Source organism: Hetaerina americana, unplaced genomic scaffold (genome assembly GCF_022747635.1).
Source record: "Hetaerina americana unplaced genomic scaffold, ioHetAmer1.1.p SCAF_2, whole genome shotgun sequence".
Taxonomy (NCBI): domain Eukaryota; kingdom Metazoa; phylum Arthropoda; class Insecta; order Odonata; family Calopterygidae; genus Hetaerina; species Hetaerina americana.
Genome location: NW_027286763.1, coordinates 105,655,207 through 105,676,664, shown reverse-complemented (window position 1 = coordinate 105,676,664; position 21,458 = coordinate 105,655,207). Strand labels below are relative to the sequence as shown.

The 21,458-nt window shown below is 38.3% G+C and overlaps 1 protein-coding gene across 1 annotated transcript in view; it reads left to right on the top strand.

Annotated features, from left to right (window-relative positions):
* LOC139688360 (uncharacterized) overlaps nucleotides 1-21,458 on the top strand; it is a 616,376-nt gene that overhangs the window by 458,385 nt on the left and 136,533 nt on the right. The window contains exon 2 of the mRNA XM_071585894.1: nucleotides 19,228-19,365. Within this exon, the coding sequence (XP_071441995.1) occupies nucleotides 19,228-19,365 (138 nt within the window). The remainder of the gene's footprint in view (nucleotides 1-19,227; nucleotides 19,366-21,458) is intronic.

Here is a 21,458-nt window from a genome sequence, read left to right as displayed (position 1 = left end):
ATTTTTCGAAGTATCTTGGGACAAAATATTTAAAAAGCAGTTAAGAAATAAACATGAAGGATATAAAAGTAAAAAAATCCACAGAATATTGGGATTTATTTTGTGTTACTTTTCCTATTAATCAGGTAGTCTCGTTCAACCTCGTGAGAGAGTACTATTTAGGAGTAATTATTAGCGGGGGAGAAAAAAATATATTTGGCTCAGGAAAGAATTAGTGTATACATAATTCGTTTGCTAATGATAATGTGGTGTTTTTCAAGCCAATGGTTGAAGATTATGTTGAGGAATTGTAGATGACGAATGACTGTAAGATGGAGGGAGAGCAGGAGTTAGGATGTAAAGGGAAACCTCTCTTATACTTTCTCTTGGCCATCTTTCCCCATTTCACAATCATTGGTCATCGAAAACACGTCTACATAATTTATATTCCCACTTAGCCAATAACTCTGGCCCCTGAAGCACTACATTTTCTAAGAGTAAGGGACTTAAGGAATGGGGATTATGCTTAACATGCGGTTATGGCTAACATAGGGTTTGAAAGAACTATCCTAGAAAACTGATTTTTTGCATCTAAACTCTTCTAGGATTAAAGTCTTGATATTTCCAAGGAATCGTTGGATGAACTAGAACTTCTATCATGATTGAGCGAATCAGTATCTCGGGACAACCTTTCACGGGCACTTGCTCTGGTTAGCCAGTTCTGACCAGTGCTTTCGTTTGCATTATTACTCGTCTCTGCTCTGACCGATAGAATCCTCCCTCGACTCAATTCACCTTGACAACGAGATCAGATCAGATCAGTCTCTAATTGACCGCGAAAGTAAAAAAAACTCGAGTTCAATGAAAATCGAGATTGTCGCTTGCGTGTATAACGACTCTACAAGACTGAACAAAAAGGCCAAGATGAGTCACGTGAGGCATAGATATGCGTTCCCCGTTCCCCAAAAAAAAGAACACTTGTGGAATAAAACTATACACACACGAAAGGCTCTCAAAAACTACACAGGGAAAAAGGAGTTATTTACACGGCCTAAAAGCTTCTCGGAGAGAGAGAGAGAGAGAAGAGAGCCCCAAATATTCAAAATAAGGGAACGAGGGAGAGTGAAAAAAGAAAAACTCAAGCCTTCGTTTTCCGTTTCGAGGGGTGGGCCATGGGTGGGGATGAATTACAGGGAGGACGACATCCATGCGAAAGATGAGAAGAGCTAGCGTATATTCTGAGTATTCTGAGCGCGACGGACCCCAAATTCTCCTCCAGTCCCTCACTCATTTTTACCTCTCTCTCTCTCTTCATTCCTTCCTCTCTCACTCCCACTATGTCGAGAACTTAAGACCCCCGGGAAATACTTGGGCAACGAGCCTTTTATCCTTTCCTAGAGCGCGCTGCAGGAGAAGCGGGGAAATGCGACGGTGAAAGCTTTTTCACTCCTTTTTAACTCCTTGTTCCCGCTAAGTGATGAAAGCAATCCGATTCTTGTAACCATCTCAACTTGTTAGCGCGGTTGCTACATTAGACGCGTGATTTCCGTCCAACCCAATCTCTAACTAAGCTCCATCTTTCCGTGAGTTACTTTATTCCGCTCGCGTGAGGTAAGAGGGCCACGACGATTTCAGTGTGCGGAGGGGAGCATATTTAGCATTCGTGATTCAGAGGGCGTGTTTGCACGTACAGTGAAGCCCGCAATATCCTCTGCAACGGGGGGAGGGGAGGGGACACCTTCGTTTGGTGGTTGGAATTCAATAGTAACCGTTTAATTCTTAATTCGAATGAACTCATGCTTCCATTCGAGCTTTCACATTTCACTCATTCAACTAAGTAGTTGTAGCAACATTGTTTGAATATAATACGTTTGAAAATAACTCAGTAATCACCAAAAAAAATTGGTAATAGGCTATGTAAAAACTAAGTTCTATCAACTCATTAATGGATAATTATAATTTTTCTCTTTTATGTCTCAATGTACTATATGCATATTTAGTTCAAACTTTAGCCCTTATTTTCCTTCATACTCCCGGGAAAATGCAATAATTAATGAATTTAGATGAGACTATGCTCTTGAGGACGTTGAATATATTTTAGACTAAACACTACTCTCCGCCCACTTAATGTATTAATTTTAATCGAAATTAAAACTTCTGAGGGGCCAATTTTAAATGTTTGGTTTTTTTATAAGGTCACAACCCTTTGGACCTCGCTCCATTGTAATATCAGGTTCTTCCAAAGGATTTAGTCGTCCGGGGAGAATCACATTCCCGCACGGGAATATCGTCCCTAGCGCCCTTTCCCCTGCGTCTGCATTCCCAGTCTTTTTATGCATGGGCGTATGGATACCACTTTCTGTTTCTCTGCACTCAAGAACCTTATTCTATATCATTCTGAAAATTTGCTATCTCGGATGCCTGAGGTTATTTGCATAAGTTAAAATGCATCGATGTACCCGCTCTACGAAAGGATGAAGGCTCTCCTCCCTCCTTTACCCTCCATCCCCCTTTCCCTCCCCACATACCCGTCCTCCGCGGAGTCCACCACGTGCGTCTCCCGGGGAAACAAAAGAAGCCTCCCGCGCGCCCTTTTATGCGACCTCGCGGAGGGAGGAGGGCCGCCGTGAAGTGGGCGATTGGGAGGTAAGGGCGATGAGGGTGAGGGGGGCGGAGGGGCGGAATTTTAAGGAACTACGGGAGAAGATTCAGAATAGAAATTTCGTTCCACGCAACCCCTCCCCCACACCGTTCTCTAACTCCACCCCTCTCTTTCTCACAACCCCTCCACTATCAAACTCAAAAACAAAAGGCTGAAGTCGACCACATTTCCTTAAAGTTCATGGCCGTGTATGGGTTCGTGTCCGGAGAATGAGAACTGAACATCTTAACACGGAAAAAGTACGTTTCGCTTTCTCTTTATTCACACACACACACACACACACACACATACACACATACATACATATATATATATATATATATATATATATATATATATATATATATATATATATAGTACAATACACAGTAACACACAATATAGAAACACAAAAAAAGAAGAACACTCACACGTTATTTCTTGATATTTCGACGGAAACAATCCGTCTTCCTCTGAAGATATAGAAGTAATGATTACTTCTATATCTTCAGAGGAAGACGGATTGTTTCCGTCGAAATATCAAGAAATAACGTGTGAGTGTTCTTCTTTTTTTGTGTTTCTATATTGTGTGTTACTGTGTATTGTACTATTCGGCACTTCTGTGTTACGTCTACGAAAGCATATATATATATATATATATATATATATATATATATATATATTCACATGTACAAGTATTATGGATAATTAAAAGGATAGAGCACTCATAAAAGAACATACTGGAACGTGGTTTACAGAACTAATACGCTAACTCAATCGAAATATACGCATCAGCTTGACATGTCTAAGGCCTGTGGTCATTTTTTCGTGGAAAGAAATATTTCTCTGTTTGTGTTTGAGTCTAGTATTTGTTTCAAATCTTTTTCCTCATTTATTTATTAATGTATGCAAGTTCAAATTTATATCTACCCGCACACATTTATTTATTCAATCACAATCATATAATCAGGAAATATATTCATGTTTGTTACTGGACCTTTAGAATTTGGGACATAATTGATGCGCTCCTTCTGTAATGAAATATAAATGTTTTGTGGCATTAATATCAGCATCGTTACAATCATCAACGATTGCCACATTAAATGCAGTCGATGGTAAAAACTAATACAATGATGCTGCAGCCAGAATCTGCCTATTCACCGAGGTAATGCTAAATATATATGCCAACTATTCTGTACCAACTAAAGACACTTCACAATGTATTGCTTCAAGCAAAATATCATAGCTAATTGTCCCATAACTACTCAAGTGTCCCTAGGTGGATTTTGAGATCCTAAAGCCACTTCGGCTAAACCGGACCCTTCACTGAGAATTATTTATTTATTAGATGAAGCGAATTGAAAGGGAATTTTTCAATAGAGTTTTGTTAAAATTCATTCAAAATGCCAAACGTGGGAACTTAAGACATTGCTTTTTTACTTTAAATAATAAAACAGTACGGATACAAATGTAGCAATGGAAAGAAACAATACCAAACGATGTTATATGGTCGAAATATAAGGACATTGCTGGAAAAACAAAATGAAATCTGAAGGAAGAAAGTAAGACAATTGAAGTTATTCACCTCGCAAAGCTTGAAGCGGTAGATACATATATATGCTATTCAAAGACTTCTAGGACGATCCGTAGGTGTTTTGTCCTACTATTGGGACTTTCCCGGTAATTGTATAACCGTGGAGTATCGCAAGGATCGCAATGTTGATACAGCTGTAGTCTGTACATATTAAGTCAATGTTTAAACAATTAGTTCGAAATTTTGTGCGACATGAAATTGAGCAAGGCATGCTAAGGGCCCCTCTTAACTAACGCAGAAATAAATTGTAATTAATATATTGGGTAAAGTCATAATTAAAAAATTCTCTCATATTAAAACAATTTCTTTAGAAATCATTCCCATCGTGAAGAGTGGGTAATAAAAATGAGCCGAGCTACTACCAACTACTCATTGTTTTAGGCAATAATGTCCCTCAAAAAAATGACATTTATGACTAAAATCTAACATGCATTGAGAAAATAAGATATTGTGAATTGCAATGAGTTTGATACGTGATGTTCAATGTTCAGGAAAAACAAATAAACAAAATGTTCCTTCGTTCTTTCAGACATCTTTCCCTTTGTCATTTAAAGATCGTGAAAACATAGGGGAGGAATACTGGATATACTTAAGAGATAGACGATGCATCTAAAACGCTGGTAGCATTTAAGGTTATCTCAGAAAGGATCGATTCAATGATTTAAAACGCCACGGAAGAAAATGAGCAGTGCTTGAGGAGGTACGAACGAAAAAAATTAATCCTTATTATCACTTATAAGAAAACTTGAGTGTGAAGAATTAGGGTACTCGTGTTCCTATTGATCCATTAAAATTATTGCGGTAAATGATGATATTATATTTGCGAAATCGATTAAATGAACCAAATTTCGTCGTGATAGGTACAGGTCGGTCAAGAGTGGTCAAATGAGAGAGGTATACGGTCAGCACCAACCAGCTTAAATAATTCATTTTTCCCTGGTGTTATATTCCCTGTCTCTCGGCGCCTAACGGTTTATTGTAAAACATTGTCATTCTATTAAATATCCCTACGTTACTCCGCTATTACGTTTATTGTTGAGCAGTTAAGGATACCCTAAGACGTCATAAATATTTTGATATCGCTCTCTTGTGATAAGAAAAAAAATTCAAAATTTTAGCTTTAGGTAAAATTAGAAGATCGTCATCACCTAAACTATTGTTTATTTTAACGGTTTTCAATTTCATTGAATGTTGGGAGAACCTCATTGAAAATTGTCCACCATTAAAAAACATACAGAAACGCACCCAAAAGTGGTAGGACTGATTTTCTCTGGCGCGAACGGAGCAGTGGAGGGAGGTCTGTCTGGCAGGGTAAGACGGAGGGGGCTCTTAGCAACAGACCAACACCAACCTCAGTCACCTGCGGGCTGTCGTTGAGTGAGGACACCGTTTTTAGTGAAGCAAGTTTTTTGAAAACCGCCGAAAAACAAAAGGAATCTGAATTTAGAGCAACGTTATTCCGTGAAGTTTTGTGCGAAACTCGGGAAGACGGGAACTGAGACCCTCGATATGATCAAGCAGGCTTATGGGGACACTGCCTTAAGCTGTTCCACAGTATTTGAGTGGCACAAGTTGTTTAAAGAGGGTAGGGAGCTCGTTGAAGATGGCCATCGCTCCGGACGGCCGTCGACGGCAAGAACCGACACGAATGTGGACAGAGTGAGGACACTGCCGAACACAGACCGACGCTTAACCAGTGAAGACATTGCAGACCAGTTGGGTCTGTCTGCATCCAACGTCCAACGCATTATTTCACAGGATTTGGCTATGCGCAAGGTGTGCGCTAAGATGGTGCCGAAAATTCTGCAATGGTGCGCTCGTCGTCAGATAGCTCCAGGCCAAATACGGCGTTGCCACGTTGCCGCACCCGCCCTATTCTCCCGATCTGGCACCACCGGACTTCTTCTTCTTCCCCTGATGAAAAGGCAGCTCAAGGGACGACGTTTTGACTCGATAAAGGCCGTTCAAGAGGCTTCGACGAGGGTCATCAACGGCATCCCCAAAGAAAATTTCCAGCGGGCGTACGGGAAATGGGAGCAACGTTATACTAAGTGTGTAGCAACTCAAGGAGCATACTTTGAATATTATTAAGTCGATTTAAGTATATAGTCAATAAAATTCTTGTAAAAAAATCAGTCCTACCACTTTTGGGTGCGACCCTGTATGCCGCTGAAATTACCGTAAATAACAGTTTCTTAAAGGAGATAATATTTGCTTGCTTGATTACTGCTCTGTATTGCTGTTTTAATTCTGCAGTATTTATTTTTATTCAAAAGTATAATTCTTATATTTAGTATTGTTCCTGGGATTATCAAGATGACCATGATTTCACCTCTAAGTGGCATCGTCCTCCTAATGGTGCTATAACGTGGCGAAACCATGGTCGTCGATAAATATGAACTGAGAATCACTGTGTTTCTCTTAATTATACTTATATAAACGATTTAAAAATAGACACTAATAAAAAAGACTTAGGAAATATTTTATGTTTGGGCGTCGAGAAATACTTCCGTCCCCATCTTTGTTTGTGTCCATGTTTCAATACTGCCTAGGATATGTGAAATTATAATTTTACAATATTCAATAAGAATATTTACTTTTATAATATATGTTTATATAATGGGACGGCACACTATTATGCTGCTCGTGTGAGTGTTTCCGTTTTATCGATATGTATGTATATATATATATATATATATATATATATATATATATATATATATATATATATATATATATATATATATGCTCACATACATAGTTTGTATAAAAGGTATCGGGAAAAATTTGGAAAATTAAATTTATTTCAGTTAATGCGACAATGTCTCAAAATTCTTCAAAATACATCCTTTGAGCGTCGACACACTTTTATTTGGGGCTTTTCCACAAATCAAAGACTCGGCGGATTCCATAAGGTCCTTAAGCGTATGCGTGCAAGCTTCTGTGATGGCGGTCAGGGTCCCATGGTGGTGTCCATTAAGGGGGGTATTCACTTTTTGGAATAGGAAATAGTGTACTGGTGCCTAGTCCGGACTGTCCAAAAAGTCAGAGTCTTCTTTAACGAGTTGCAGGTCTTCGAAAGCAGACACCCGACTTTGCTTTTGGCCGTCCGTCAAGACCTTCGGGAAGAGCTCAGCGCACATATTTCATATTGCTAAATATTCAGTGGAAATTGTATGCACTATCGTCTTATCAATGCCAATACGATCTGCGATCATACGCAAACTTAACTGACGGTCTCAATTCAGCACTTCACGCACACGCCAGGAAAGAATTGCGACTTACACTTTTTATACAACGCTTGCACATAAACACACACTCATACATACAATCACTCAGTGCCCTTTTCAAATAAATATCAAAATCAGGTATTAGTTTTATTCAATCTATAATACAATACCTCTCACGCTAGGGCAAAATATATTACCCTGTGTAATGGTTATTCTTTAAAAATCATATGTTTAGGTTAATAGCTTTTGTACTATTAGTTATTTCACAATGATAATCATATTGGGATAGCGTACACAATTACCACTCTTTTTCCTCTTCAGTGCTATTAATCTCATATTCATCCATCTTTTGATCGCTGCTGTTTATTTAAACATCATAGTTAGTTGAATGTGCACATTCACTACAAGATTTTCTTTACGCCATTCTCCTTTGTAAAACGTACCGCTTTCCTTTTACTTCTACCTCATTCAATTTGAACATCTCTGCATCCTTCCCCATCCCCCACGCAACACTCACCATAAAGACGAGCACACGCATTCAACCGACCCCTCCATTCAATACAATTTTCTCCCCTTTCCTGCCTTTCCGCCTGCCTTTCCCCCGTCCCAATTTAAAAGCGCGCTTTCCGATGTTTCTCCACCGCTATCTGCGAAGCGACTTCCTCCCCATGCTCTTCGTAATCGACGAACGGCCTTATACTTTGGTGATTGGTTATGTTCAGAAGTGCTCGAAGTTCGGTCTATTTACTAAGGAATGCAATGGAATTCAAAACCTTATTGAGGGGGAGCTCTTTCCAAACTTGTAAGTGTGAGTCAGAGAAAAGAAGAAAAAATATGTCGTATATAGCACCCGGCTTCGTCGAAGGTTTTTCGTTTAACACAAACTAAAAATAGCTCTAAACACAGATTATTATATATATATATATATATATATATATATATACACACACACATATATATATATATACACACACACATATATATATATATATATATATATATATATATATATGTAATATTTTCATGGCATGAAGTATATCAAGTCTTTTATTCAACCTCGCATCACCAAAAAACCCTGCAAAGAGAAACGGAATAATTTGGTCTTAAATCAGTATCTTTTATGCAGAATGCGCTCACAACTGCTAGAAGAGGAGATGCGGTGAGTGAGGACCCGCGAGACATTTCCCATCGTTTGCTCCAAACGAAAGGCTATAAAACGCTGCGCGCCTAAATGGCACCACCTTGTTCAATTAATGTCCCTGATGTGTAACCAGTACTTTGCCCATTTAGGAACCTGCAATTCCCGGAATATCTAGTCACTGCAAAAGATAAATTCCTTGTTTTGAAGGGAGAGTAAATTAACTACTATCTATGGTAAATTTCCTCATACCGAATCGATTAGACCTACATCTACTCACCTTTGGCCGCTAGTATTAATTATTATATTTTGCAAATAAAGAGTTGGTGTTTTTTTGATTTATTTAGATACAATTTGAAGCCAACTTATTGTCTAAATTTTTATTTTGCTTTGGATTTATTTTTTTATATAATTCCGTACATGATTTTCAAGTCTATCTATTATTAATTATCATTTATTGTCTCTCAAGATTAAAATTGTTTAAGCATTTTTCAGACTTTTATGATTTAATAACAGGAAATCCATCAATTTCTATTATTAGAAGAAGAATTATATTCTCTTTATTGATTAATGAATGTTGTGGATTAATGTACTGCAAATATAACAAAAATCACAACATTTAATTATATGAATGTGTACAAGTATTAGTAATCATACATCGCTGCAACTTTAATTTTGCACAATGCCAGAGAGAAACTGGTGTTGAATAGATAAAGTTTTTCATTGAAAAAATGTTTTCAATATGGAAAAACATGAATATCTGTTATGTTTTTTTATGCGTAAGGTATTATGAAAACATTTTAAGGTATTATGATTTAATATTTATATAATTTAAGTATTGAAGGTACAATATTGACTTTTTTGCGATTTATGCATTAGTTATAACAAATATTCTTAGGGTCACGCAGCCCACGCACCGAAAATGCCCCTGTACACAAAATTTGTTTTTCAGTATGCATGAGATTAGCCAAGTTCCATTTTCACCGTCTCATTATCAGTATACTGCTTGGCCCTATACCGCTTGCAATCATAATTCTATAAATATGCCCCCTAGGCACCTTCCTCCCCAAAGCCTTCTCCCCAATTCCTTTCCCTTACTCCTCTGTGACCCTCCTGCCCCGATCCCTGGCGCCTCCCACACCCGCATCTCGCCCCCCCTTCGGTCGCCCGCCTCCAATCTCTCGGCGCGGGTGAGAATGAGGAGTTGGAGGCTGGGGAGAGCGGGTGAGGGAAGGGAGGGAACCGAGAGGCTATTCCATTTTGCGTTTTCCTCCCCCGAAAGGCCCCTCGGCAATTAACTCGGGAGAGACTCCCGATGAAGGGGAACGGTGTGTGTGTGTATGTGTAGACTGCCGGCGAGAAGCGGTGCTGCAAATAAAAGAGCATCGTCGTAGGTGCGGGCGAGTTGGATGGGCGTTTGTAATGAGCTGGGTGTGGGTTTGGAAGGAGCGGTTGTTAAAGATTCGGAGGAGGGGAGGGGGAATAGAAAAAAGCGTAATTCGGAGTTCTGTGGGACCGAAGGATCGAGGCGAGTATGATTATTCTCGGCCTTCATTCCACCGAAGGCTATTTTGGGTTGAATTGGCTTAGTATATATGCACACCACTTATCTGCACGGGACTGTTTGTGGAGTCTCCTTTAATTACCATATCAGAAAAAGTGGAATCAAGAATTGAGAAAATCAAATTGAATGGGAAAAATTTACAGAACAGCCATGGACATAAAAAACCCTAGTAAAGAAAGCAGTGCGTTGGAATTAGTGATTAGAAATTTTGGTTAATGGTTCGGAAATTGGTAGCAAGAAGTCAACTTTATGTATTAACACATTGCAATAATATTTTTTGCACTAAGGTACTTGAGTTACTAACCCCAAGACTTTCACTACAACGCCGGATTAGACGCTGTGGAAAAACTCAGGGAGAATGACAAACGTACGGGTTAGAAGGATAGTTTTTCCTTCGCGCAAATCATGAGAAAAACTCTATTAGAAGTATTCATTAACATATTAAAACGCATATTCCACAGCATATATTACCCTTTCTCTCTGGTCCGTGATGCTGATGACGTAATAGTTAATTCCGCACGCCCTTCCACTCGCCTTTTTCATTTAATGATAATGCAGGTGTTCTTTCAGCATCTCATATTTACAGGAATTGGATCAGATCTTTCTAAGTATCCGAGACGTGGTTAAGCATAGAGTGGCTCCACACCCGTCCCTTGGCAATAAGCTCCCAAGACATTTCAGATTTTATTAATGAGACCCTGTTTTGAATTGTGTCTATTATGTAGCGTAATAGTGTACCACCATTTGAATCTCCATCATCCAACTAGAGCAGATTCAAGTTTAAGATCGGATAAATATTTTAACCAAGTACCGGATAAGTACGTGTATCAAACTAAGCATGGGAGAATCGCCTCTGGAGCTAAAGCATATAGAATTTTAACGGCGATGCTAAAACTCCCAGAGAAATGAATTGGAGTCTGAATTCTCTCAAGTCTTCTGAGAGAAATACCTAGGATGTTTCTTGTTGTTTTATTTTTTGGTTTTCCTTCCGTAAAAATGAGGATCCGCATGTTGTCCGCATATTTTAAGATCCAGAGTGTTTACGCTTAAAAATAAACTCGACGGATGTAAACGTTCCGCTCTGAGTTTTGAAGGACTGTTGCACAGGAGTCTCTCCGTCATCCGCCGTCCTACTCCTTGCTCGTGTCACTTCTCAAAACATTCTCCGTCGGCAATGGATGTCAGGAGCCGCGGAGAGAGGAGGAGGAAGGCGGGGTGAGCTTTAAGGAAGTTATCCGAGAAGGGTTCTTAGGGGTTTATTTATCACTGCACATATATCTTTCCGGACCGCACTGACATCTTTCTGTCTCTCTCCTTCTCTCTCTCTCTCTGTATCTCCATCTCCTTTGTGCCCCCCACCTCTTTATCTCCCTGTCCTCCTTGCAGTAATTTCTTTTCCTTGGCGTCTTTATCCCACGGCCGTCTGTCGGCCCTTCACTCACAGCCCTCATTTCCCCTCGCCCCCTTCATCTCTTTCTCGTTCCTCCTGTGCCTCCTACTCCTCCTCTCCGACGCAGGTAATTCAAACGGCCGGGACACTTTTTATTCCCTCCGGGCCGTCAGGACAAAGGGGAGATCCACGCACGCGCGTGCGATTCACCTGTCTGCCAAAATATGTTACTCTTTCTCTTCGGCCTTATAGTTTGGACGTATTCATTCATGTCTCACATGAAACTCTGAAGTCTTAGATAGTTTATGTTATCTTATTCGAGGATAGCGTCTAGCTCGATTTCATTCGATTATAAGTACAGGGAGATTTTGCAATTCAGCAATTGTTTCATTTGACCGGGAATCGATATTCATATCTCCCAGTGGATCGATGTATCGGCATAAATTGAGCAAATTCTTGTTTAATGCCTAGAGAAACGGGAACTCACAATATAGTAACTCTCACTATTTAGTATTTCTTATATACGAGTACAGTATATATGTATATATATATCTTAATGTAAATTTTCTTTTAAACGATTAATAATATAATAATTTATAACGCTGTAAAAAATCTTTCTCGGTTATAAAAATATAGGGGATGTAAACTACTCCGTTACTATTCATTAAAATCGCGTGGTGGGCTTATTTGGGGTAGCATTTTAGCAAAATGTTGCATTGGTAATTTAATGGAATCAGAGTTGGTTTAACGCAAAGCCCAGAGGCTAAACATGTCAAGTTCCCACGTTTAGACGAGAATAATTTATTGAGTCTCTGCGTTGCTTTGTCAAAGTGCACCAAGAGAATTGGAATGTTAGAATAATAGTGCTCGCTAAGCTTCATTATCGGCATAATTGTGCATTTGATGTTGCTGCATAATTTAATTCCTAAAATATTAAATCTGATTTCGATTGTCCTGCTAAATGATCTTAACTTTTTTCTCTGCGAATAATTTCAGTAAATCATTTGAAAATGATATACTAGTTTTTACTCTATTCCAAATTAATCTGGTATATTTATGAAACTATTTTTCAACTCTTCTTCTCATCTACCTTGCTTTGCGTTTTCTTCTGTTTTTGTTTTTGAACAGATATTTTACTGGTCCATAAATATGACATAATTTTCATAATGCCAAAGCCTTTTAAAATATTAGCGAAAAAAAGCATTTTATTCTCATAACTTCCAAGTGTCATGCTTAGTACTAATAACAGTACGCTACTAATAACCATTCCATTAATATTTAAAACAATCGTCTTTTGAAGTCCTCAAAAAGGAAAAAAGGGAAAGTATTGCATTTATTTTTGTTTCCCTGACAATAGTTCTAGATGTAGAATGGATTTCAATGTATTTTTGGCCATATTTATCCCTAATTAATTTTAATACGAACAATATGGGGTCATAAGCAATTTTAGAACTAATAAACAAAAAATGAAGCAAAAACTTAAAAGTGACGGATGAATGGCCAAGTACAAAACTGTCAAGTTTAGCTTAAGTGAATGGATTTTGTTTTTAAGAGATTTACGAACCTCAAGAAGGGGTCAATGTCGAAGCGAGAAGAGTGGTTGTAGGGTTTTTTTTTCCGTGTGTTCCAGGGAATAAATTATTTCCCATGTCTCGTGTCTTTATCCAAAATCGTCACCGCAAGGCGCACCCCTCATCTCCTCTCTCCCCTCTCATGGCCTCGCCTTGTCTCTTTTTGGGCGTGAGTGGTGATTACGGTCTCTGGCATTTTTTGTCTCCGCGCACCAATGGATTTGGGGCCAGTTCAGCAGGGTGGAGCGACCTCTTGTCAGGAAATGAAACAAGAGATAATCGTCCTCGAGCTTTGCTTTACTCCGACGTCGACACACGGGTAAGCCTCAGGAAATTAAGCCCCCACTGCGTGTCCTATCTCCTCACATGGTCCATTGCTATAGCAGATTCACCACTACTCAAAACAACTCTTTTTCTTGCCCTTGAGATTTTTCTTGAAGACGTTTGATACCTTTTATAATGTGAACAGTTGTGGTAACGACAGATTTCTGTAATGTATCTGCAAACTAATTCAGCTATTTACATTCAAGGGATCAAATGCTACTATATCTAGTGAAATCAAAAGTACATCATATATTTAAACTTTAGATTACTGAACTAAGAGGGACGCTAAGTCACCACAGCACTTTTTATTGCGGTTATCAACAATCGCAATCCATGATTACTACGTAATAATTGTCAGAAACCACTCGATCAGAGACAAAATAAGCTTCGTTTTAAATAACTTATCAAATATTGTGGGAAAATGCCTTTTTGGTAGGAATTATTCCATTCCACGGTAAAAAAATTGATGCTGTATTTTAGTACGTGATCATTCATATGGCTTTAGGAGATAAAACTTATTTTTCTTGAGTTTTGGTTTTTGGTGAACACCGTTCCCTCTTTTCCATCATGTTCTATTTCATGTACTCATCACAAACTGCATGCACTTTGAGTTAAAATTCAGGAATTACATGGTCAACGTTTAAATAGTCATGAACTGAACTTCATAAATATGATTATACATGCAGGGATTTGAGATTATTCCGGTGTGTTCTGTGAAAAACCTCTGACGTACAGTAAATTTATAAACCTATGTATCATATAATAAATGTGTCAGGAAAACATTAATTAGAGAATAACCAGCGAATATTTCCTTGTAAATATATATATGCATACACACACATATATACATATACATATTAAAGTGTATGTGTATATATATATATATATATATATATATATATATATATATATATATACACATTCAGACACGAAATCCCGCCAAACGGCGAACAAATACTCAGTTTCTGTATATATGAGTATATATATATATATATATATACAAACACGAAATCCCGCCAAATATATACTCATATATGAGTATATATATATATATATATATATATATATATATATATATATATATATATATATATATATATATATATATATTTTTTTTTTTTAAGGTAATCTACCGGTTAAGGTAGGGTTTTGGATGGACACAACTACCAAACAAACATTTTATTACTCCCAACAACAAAACATTAAATCCATCATCCTACACTATATCAGGTCCCTCTTCATCTCAGAGTACTTTCTTCCTCCCTTCATCCCGTCCAACATCCATATCCTGTTCCTTCCCTTTCCTCGTTTGCCTAACATTCTCCCATCTATTACAGTCTTCAACATCCCACTGCCGGTCAATACCCCCTTGATCCACTTTTTCTGCCTCCATAGGATTTCTCCCAACAAACCCCTCTCCTCACCCACCATACCAAGTACTTCCTCATTTGTTTTCTTCTCTGTCCATTTTACCTTCTCCATTCTTCTCCATACCCACATTTCAAAAGCCTCCAGTCTACGTCTATCCTCCTGCTTCAATGACCACGTTTCCGCTCCGTACATAGCTACGCTCCATATCAAAGTTTTTACGAGTCTTTTCTTAACATACTTGCTTAACGTCCCCGTCATCAACTCCCTCCTCCTTGTGAAAGCTTCTTTGCCTAGCGCAATTCTTCTCCTTACGTCCGTCCTACTTTGACCGTGTTGGTCCAAAACACTACCGAGATACGTAAACTGTTCTACCTGCTCTAGTTTTTGCCCTCCTATTTTAATGTTAAGCTTAGCCTTTTTCTTTCTAGAAAATCGCATAACCTTTGTTTTATTAATATTGATTCTCATTCCATACCTGTCGCACTGCATTTCCAATTCACTCAGCAATGCTTGCAGCCCCTTGGCTGACTGACAAACTAAAGCTTGGTCATCAGCAAACCTAACTGATTTTACGAATTCCCCACCCAATTTCATCCTACCTCCAGGTCTTCCCATGCCTCTTTGATCATTTCCTCTGCATACAGGTTGAACAGCAACGGTGATAATAGGCAACCCTACCATACACCTCTTCCTAAAACTGCCCAACCGGACTCCCCGTTTCCCACTCGCACCTGAGCAGTCTGAGATATGTACAGGTTGCGGATTAGCCTCCTTTCCCTCCAATCTTTTCCTATTTTCTGCAGAATACTCAATAGTTTTTCCAAATTCACTCTATCAAACGCTTTTTCGAAATCTACGAAACAGGCAAATACCTCCTGATTGTGTTCTATATTCCTCTCGATTAATAATCTCATTACTGCAATGGCAACACGCGTACCTCTCCCCTTCCTAAACCCAAACTGATCATCCCCTAAGTAATCATTTGCCCTACTCTCTATCCTTTTGTTTATGATCCTAAGAACCACTTTAGCTGCGTGGGATATCAAACTAATTGTCCTATAATCCTCACATGACGTGGCCTTTACCTTTTTCGGAATAGGAACTAAAACTGATCTCACGAAGTCTTCCGGCCAGATTCCCTCCTCATAAATACTACGGATCAGCCCATATAGCCTCTTCCTCCCACATTTTCCTAAGCATTTTAAAAGTTCCACGGGAATTTTATCCACCCCAACAGCCTTATTTAGTTTCATCTCCCTTAATGCCCTTTCTATCTCATTGTCTAGTATGCCTAGACCTAATCTATCTTCCTCTACGTCATGTTGCTTCTCAATGTCTAACTTTGTTTGTCTAACCTCTTTACTATACAGTTCTCCTACATATTCCTTCCATCTCTCTTGGATCTTTCCTGTGTCAACTATTACCTTACCTGCCTTATCTCTAACTGCTATCGTTGATCTCCCTTTCTTACTTCCCGATAAAGATTTATCCTTGCTGAACAGCGCATCGATTTTACCCTTCCTCTGCAGACATTTCCATATCCTCGTACTGCGTCCTCCACCATGCTTCCTTTGCTTTATTTGTTGACCACCTCAATTTATTGTTCAATTCTTTGTACTTCATTTTGCCTAATGCTGTATTAAAATTCTTCCATTTTCGCCGCTCATCCATCTTTGTAATCATCTCATCCGTGATCCATGGTTTCCTAGTCCTTTTAGCGTTAACGGTTCCAATAGTGTCTTTTGCGGCTTTAGACAACCCTTTCTTGATACATTCCCATTTTTCTTCGATAGTACTTAGCTCTTTACCATCCTCCATGATTTCCTCTACCGCCTGTTTATATTCCTTTCTTTTCAAACCATTTAATGCTTCTACATTCCATTTCCTAACTCGCCGGCCCCGCCTTATCTTTTTGAAACGGACGCTACATTTCATAACAACTAAATTGTGGCCAGATTCCGCATCCGCTCCCGGGAAGCTGTGCGAATTTATCACACTGTTCCTAAACCTGTGTCTAACCAGGATATAATCTAGCTGATACCTCTCTGAGTCACCTGGCATTTTCCATGCATACCTGCATCTTTTGTGGTGTCTAAACCAAGTGTTGGTGATAGCTAACCCCTGTCTCCTGCAGAACTCAACTGCCTTCTCCCCACGGTCATTCCTCGTGCCTTATCCGTAGTCCCCGACCTCGTCACCATCTCTTCCTTTGCCTACCGTCGCATTCCAATCCCCCATCACTATCAAATGTTTCCCTGCAGGAACACACGCGATTATGTCCTCTAACTGATCGTATATCCTTTAGAGGACATAATCGCGTGTGTTTAGAGGACATAATCGCGTGTGTCCCTCCCCGGACTACAACCTTGACGTGGTAGAAGGGCTTGTCCGTTCCGATGACCCCTAGAGCTGTGCTGGCGGGAGTAATAATTATTGCTCCTGGTAGGGTCACCCATGTCAGATAGGTCGAAGGTTAGGAGCCAGACGAAAGGTAGTCCACGCGGCCAGTAAGTGATGGTGTCACGTTAAAAACACCATTGAGGGAGGCAACGGGAAACCACCTCAATTATCATACCCAAGATTTACATGATGGACTATATATATATATATATATATATATATATATATATATATATATATATATACATATATACATTTATGGTAGGCTGATAATCGAATCAAATAAATCTTTATATTTTTTAACATTATTACGCATAATTAGCCATTTAGTTCTTGCATTTCAGTGTATTATGCCGGTTTAATTAATTTTTTTAGTAAATTATACGTATGATCATTAAACGCTATTATGCGTAATTAATTAACTGTTTCGAAGAGAATTCGTTGATCTTGTCGATATTGGAGGGTATACGTTTTTTATTTTGGGATTTTTATAAATGAGACTCTTTAATAATGAATGATTTATTGGTGTTATAAATTGATGGTTTATAATACGATCCGTTATTTCCTGCCTGATAGAACGTTATAGTTCTTTAGTAACTCAAATCTTTTTGTGTTTCACTTCACATAGCGGTAATTTTGGATTGGGGCGGAGTTACACGTGGGGCGGATTAAGTTGCACTATATCATTGTTCTTCTCGTGGTATTTATTCGTGGTATCATTTGTTAAAGCCAGTATTTACTGCTCGACTTCCTCTTTTAGGGTCCATTAAATAATAAGGTAGGTATATAAGGGAAACTATGGAAATGGCGGCAATGGACTTATTATCGATAGCCAATAAATTTTAAAGGTTTTTGTATGAAATATATGGGAAAAAGCTCCAGGCTGTCCATTCGAGATTAGCGAAATTTATTGTCCGGCAGCTAGGTTGGTTTCGGTGCCAAAATGACGCCATTATGCAACGGGTGTCAAATGCTGATGGCTCCAAATATGAGAAACCCCCTATGGTTAATGGCGTGATAAAAATAAATTGTCTTGTTAAGCGACTTCTCTTGCGTCTCTCCTTAACATCGTGGATATCACGGAGTAGAGGGGACCATGAATTTTCTCTTTCCAATTAACTAGAAAATAGTTTTATGATATTTATTTTTTAAACTTAATATAGTTCAGTTCCTGTTATTAACAACTGCCTATTAAAGTGATGTCTTATGATAAAAATCTCATTTTTCTTTCTTTTTTTGGATTTTGTCTTAAGCTCACCATCAAGTTTTTCGCTTTAACAGTAATTGCGAAATATTTTGTTCATATTTAAGTAATGTTTTTATTATTGTTTTGACTGCCAATAGATTATGTTAAACTTAATTATGTTAAATTATTTTTCAAGATGTTTAATAATATGCCGAAATATTCCGATAAATAAAAAAATTAATACAGCGAACTACTAATGATACTTTTAAAAACTATTCAGAAAGATAATCAATAGACATCTTCTACAACGCTTACTTTCATCTAAATCCACATAATACCCCGCAAGCTGCCGCTAGGGCGTGTGGCAGGAGGTGTTAGGTTACCTCCCGTAAAACAAAACCACATTCAAAATCAACACATGCATGCAAATCCATACCCATACGCTTGGCGCATAAATTCATTCAAAAATCCTTTAGTTGCACATGCAGGAAAAACATATACTATCATCTAAAAAAATATTATACTTTAGGAAACAATAAGAAATTTATTTATTGAAGTGCAAGCTATAATTTGAAAAGCAAGAAGGCGAAATTCCACTACAACATGGACAGGCAACACACAACGGTCTACTCCCAATTGACATAGGTAGGGAATGTAGCCCCACTTCAGACTAATGAGAAAATCCACCTATTATCAGTGATTTCGTACTTTCTTCGAAACAATTTCGTAGGAAATATAAGTTTGTGGTGCATATATATTTTTTTATCACGTCACTTATGGTGCCCTCTTCATCCGTCTATGGTGAAATATACACTTAAGAAAATTCTCTTTCTCTTAAGGGTTACAACCGAGATGGACTGCTTCTGCCTGTGGTCCTAGGAACAGTGGTGATCCTTATTCCGGCGACAATCGCAGTGTGCTTCATGATCATCAGGAGGCGGCGTCGGCAGAAGGACTTGCGCAGAGAAACAATCGGGGTGAGTGGTTTGACTTGAAAGCTATATATTTCTTATGGCCTAGTAGCTAAAGATTTGATATACTTTGAGGGTTTACAATAATTAAATGCAAAAATGAATAAAAATTGTAAAAATAAATGGTATGGCAATAATTGATTAAAATTAATTCCAAATTCAAAAATTTATTAGCATGGATTCATAATGCCCAATTTAAGTTAAGTGAATCGTAATAGCTTCCGTGTTGTGATTATTTTATGAATTACAACTTTCACAATGGTGGTTCAAAATACTCAGGAGGCATTCCACGTCTACGAAAGCGTTGTTTAGTTCCTGTAGTATAGGCAACTTCTATATATTCTTGTGTAAATACGTTTGCCTACGCGTTAGGATAACAAGGATAATTTAGGATATTATAAAATATTCCCCATGCCTTACATGAATTTTCAATTTTAAGCATTACTTTAACAATGCTGTCATTATCATTCGAATTAAAACACTTTTGATTGCACAAGATAGCATGTTTTATCTCGCAGATAAAAACTGCCACGAGGTAATATTTTATATCCGGATTTTATAGGCTGCTTTTAAGTGTGTAATTTTAAACTGGAAAAATGCAAAATTATTTTATCTTCATGGTTATGAACATCTTGGATGAAGACAGATCACCTCCTTTTCCTCCTCGTCCCCTGCAAAGTGAGATCCAGTGCATCTCTCATTTGGGTGAATATCAACCCTCAGTGGCAAAGGGAGAAGAGGTTCTCAAATTTTCACCCACGTTGGGTGACATTTTTCAGTGGAGTCTATGGTCAAGCTTACCGCTCAATGACGATATCTCATCAATCAGATGATAATGCACTCAAGGTAGAATAAATTTCAACTGAATTCTTCGGCAGTTCGTCAGCAGCAGGTGGTATATTTTCTTTTAATGCGTAAAATACATACACATACATATTATGAAACGGAGACAATGTTTGTAAAACGCACCTCGTTTATAAATTAAAGTTGAAAAAATGTGGGTAACTCCTTCTCCTCTAATGCTAAGTTTTTCTTTGTTTCACCACTGGATTGACACCTATAAAATACTGAATATCAAAATAATTCAAGCAGCAGAAATGACCTAAAGTTTTATTGTATTTGGTCCTACTTATAGTGCCTATGTACACATTTCCGTTCTCATAATGTTAAATACCATTCCATAGTTTAAACTCATATGCGTTGAGAATTGTACGGTTACCACTGTATTATAAAGTATTCTCTATGGAACATATTCACAAGATGATATTTTTCAGCTAGGCAATGTCCTAGTTACACACACACAGGGCGTGGCATCCTTGACGGGAAGGCAGTTTGGGTAACAAAACGTATGTATGTATGTATACATATATATATATATATATATATATATATATATATATATATATATATATATATATATATATATATGTGTGTGTGTGTGTGTGTGTGTGTACACAAAATGTATACAACACCATCGCAACGCCGCATTTTACATGGATGAGCCCTTAAAACAACTCATACTTCGTATTTTCCTTCATCTTCCATATTTTTCCCTCGGTAGCCATATATTTCTTTAGTCAAGGTTACGGGTGGTGTGGAAGTCTACGGAAGAGGAACCGGCATTTCCTTTACCTTTTTTCTCTTCCCCTATGCCCCGTGGGCTACGCTAAGGTCAAGGTTCCAGAGAGGAAGGAAGAGAGCCATACCGTACGGGAAGGGAGAAAGTTGGTGCCGGTATGGACAGAAGAGTTGTAAGAGGGTGGTGGAGGGGTGGTCCTTTCATGTGTGAATGCCATAGAAAAAATACCCTCCCTTCTAATGACATCCTTTGCTCTTTCCGTCATGGATCGTCCCCTTGCATTGCCTTAAATACTTTTGCCGTCTAACTGAACTAATGGCATTTTTAGCATAACCCTTCGATGCAGAGATATTCTAGCGCTTTGCTGACACTTAAATGGGTTTGGTTTTCTCATTTTGATTATCCAAGTATTTGGTGCTATGGGACACTAATTTTATATCTTCTGTTTATCTAGGACGTCTCTTGACTAGACGAAAGACCAATTCCGGGAATAACAGTGTTTCGAGGTCATAAGGTTATT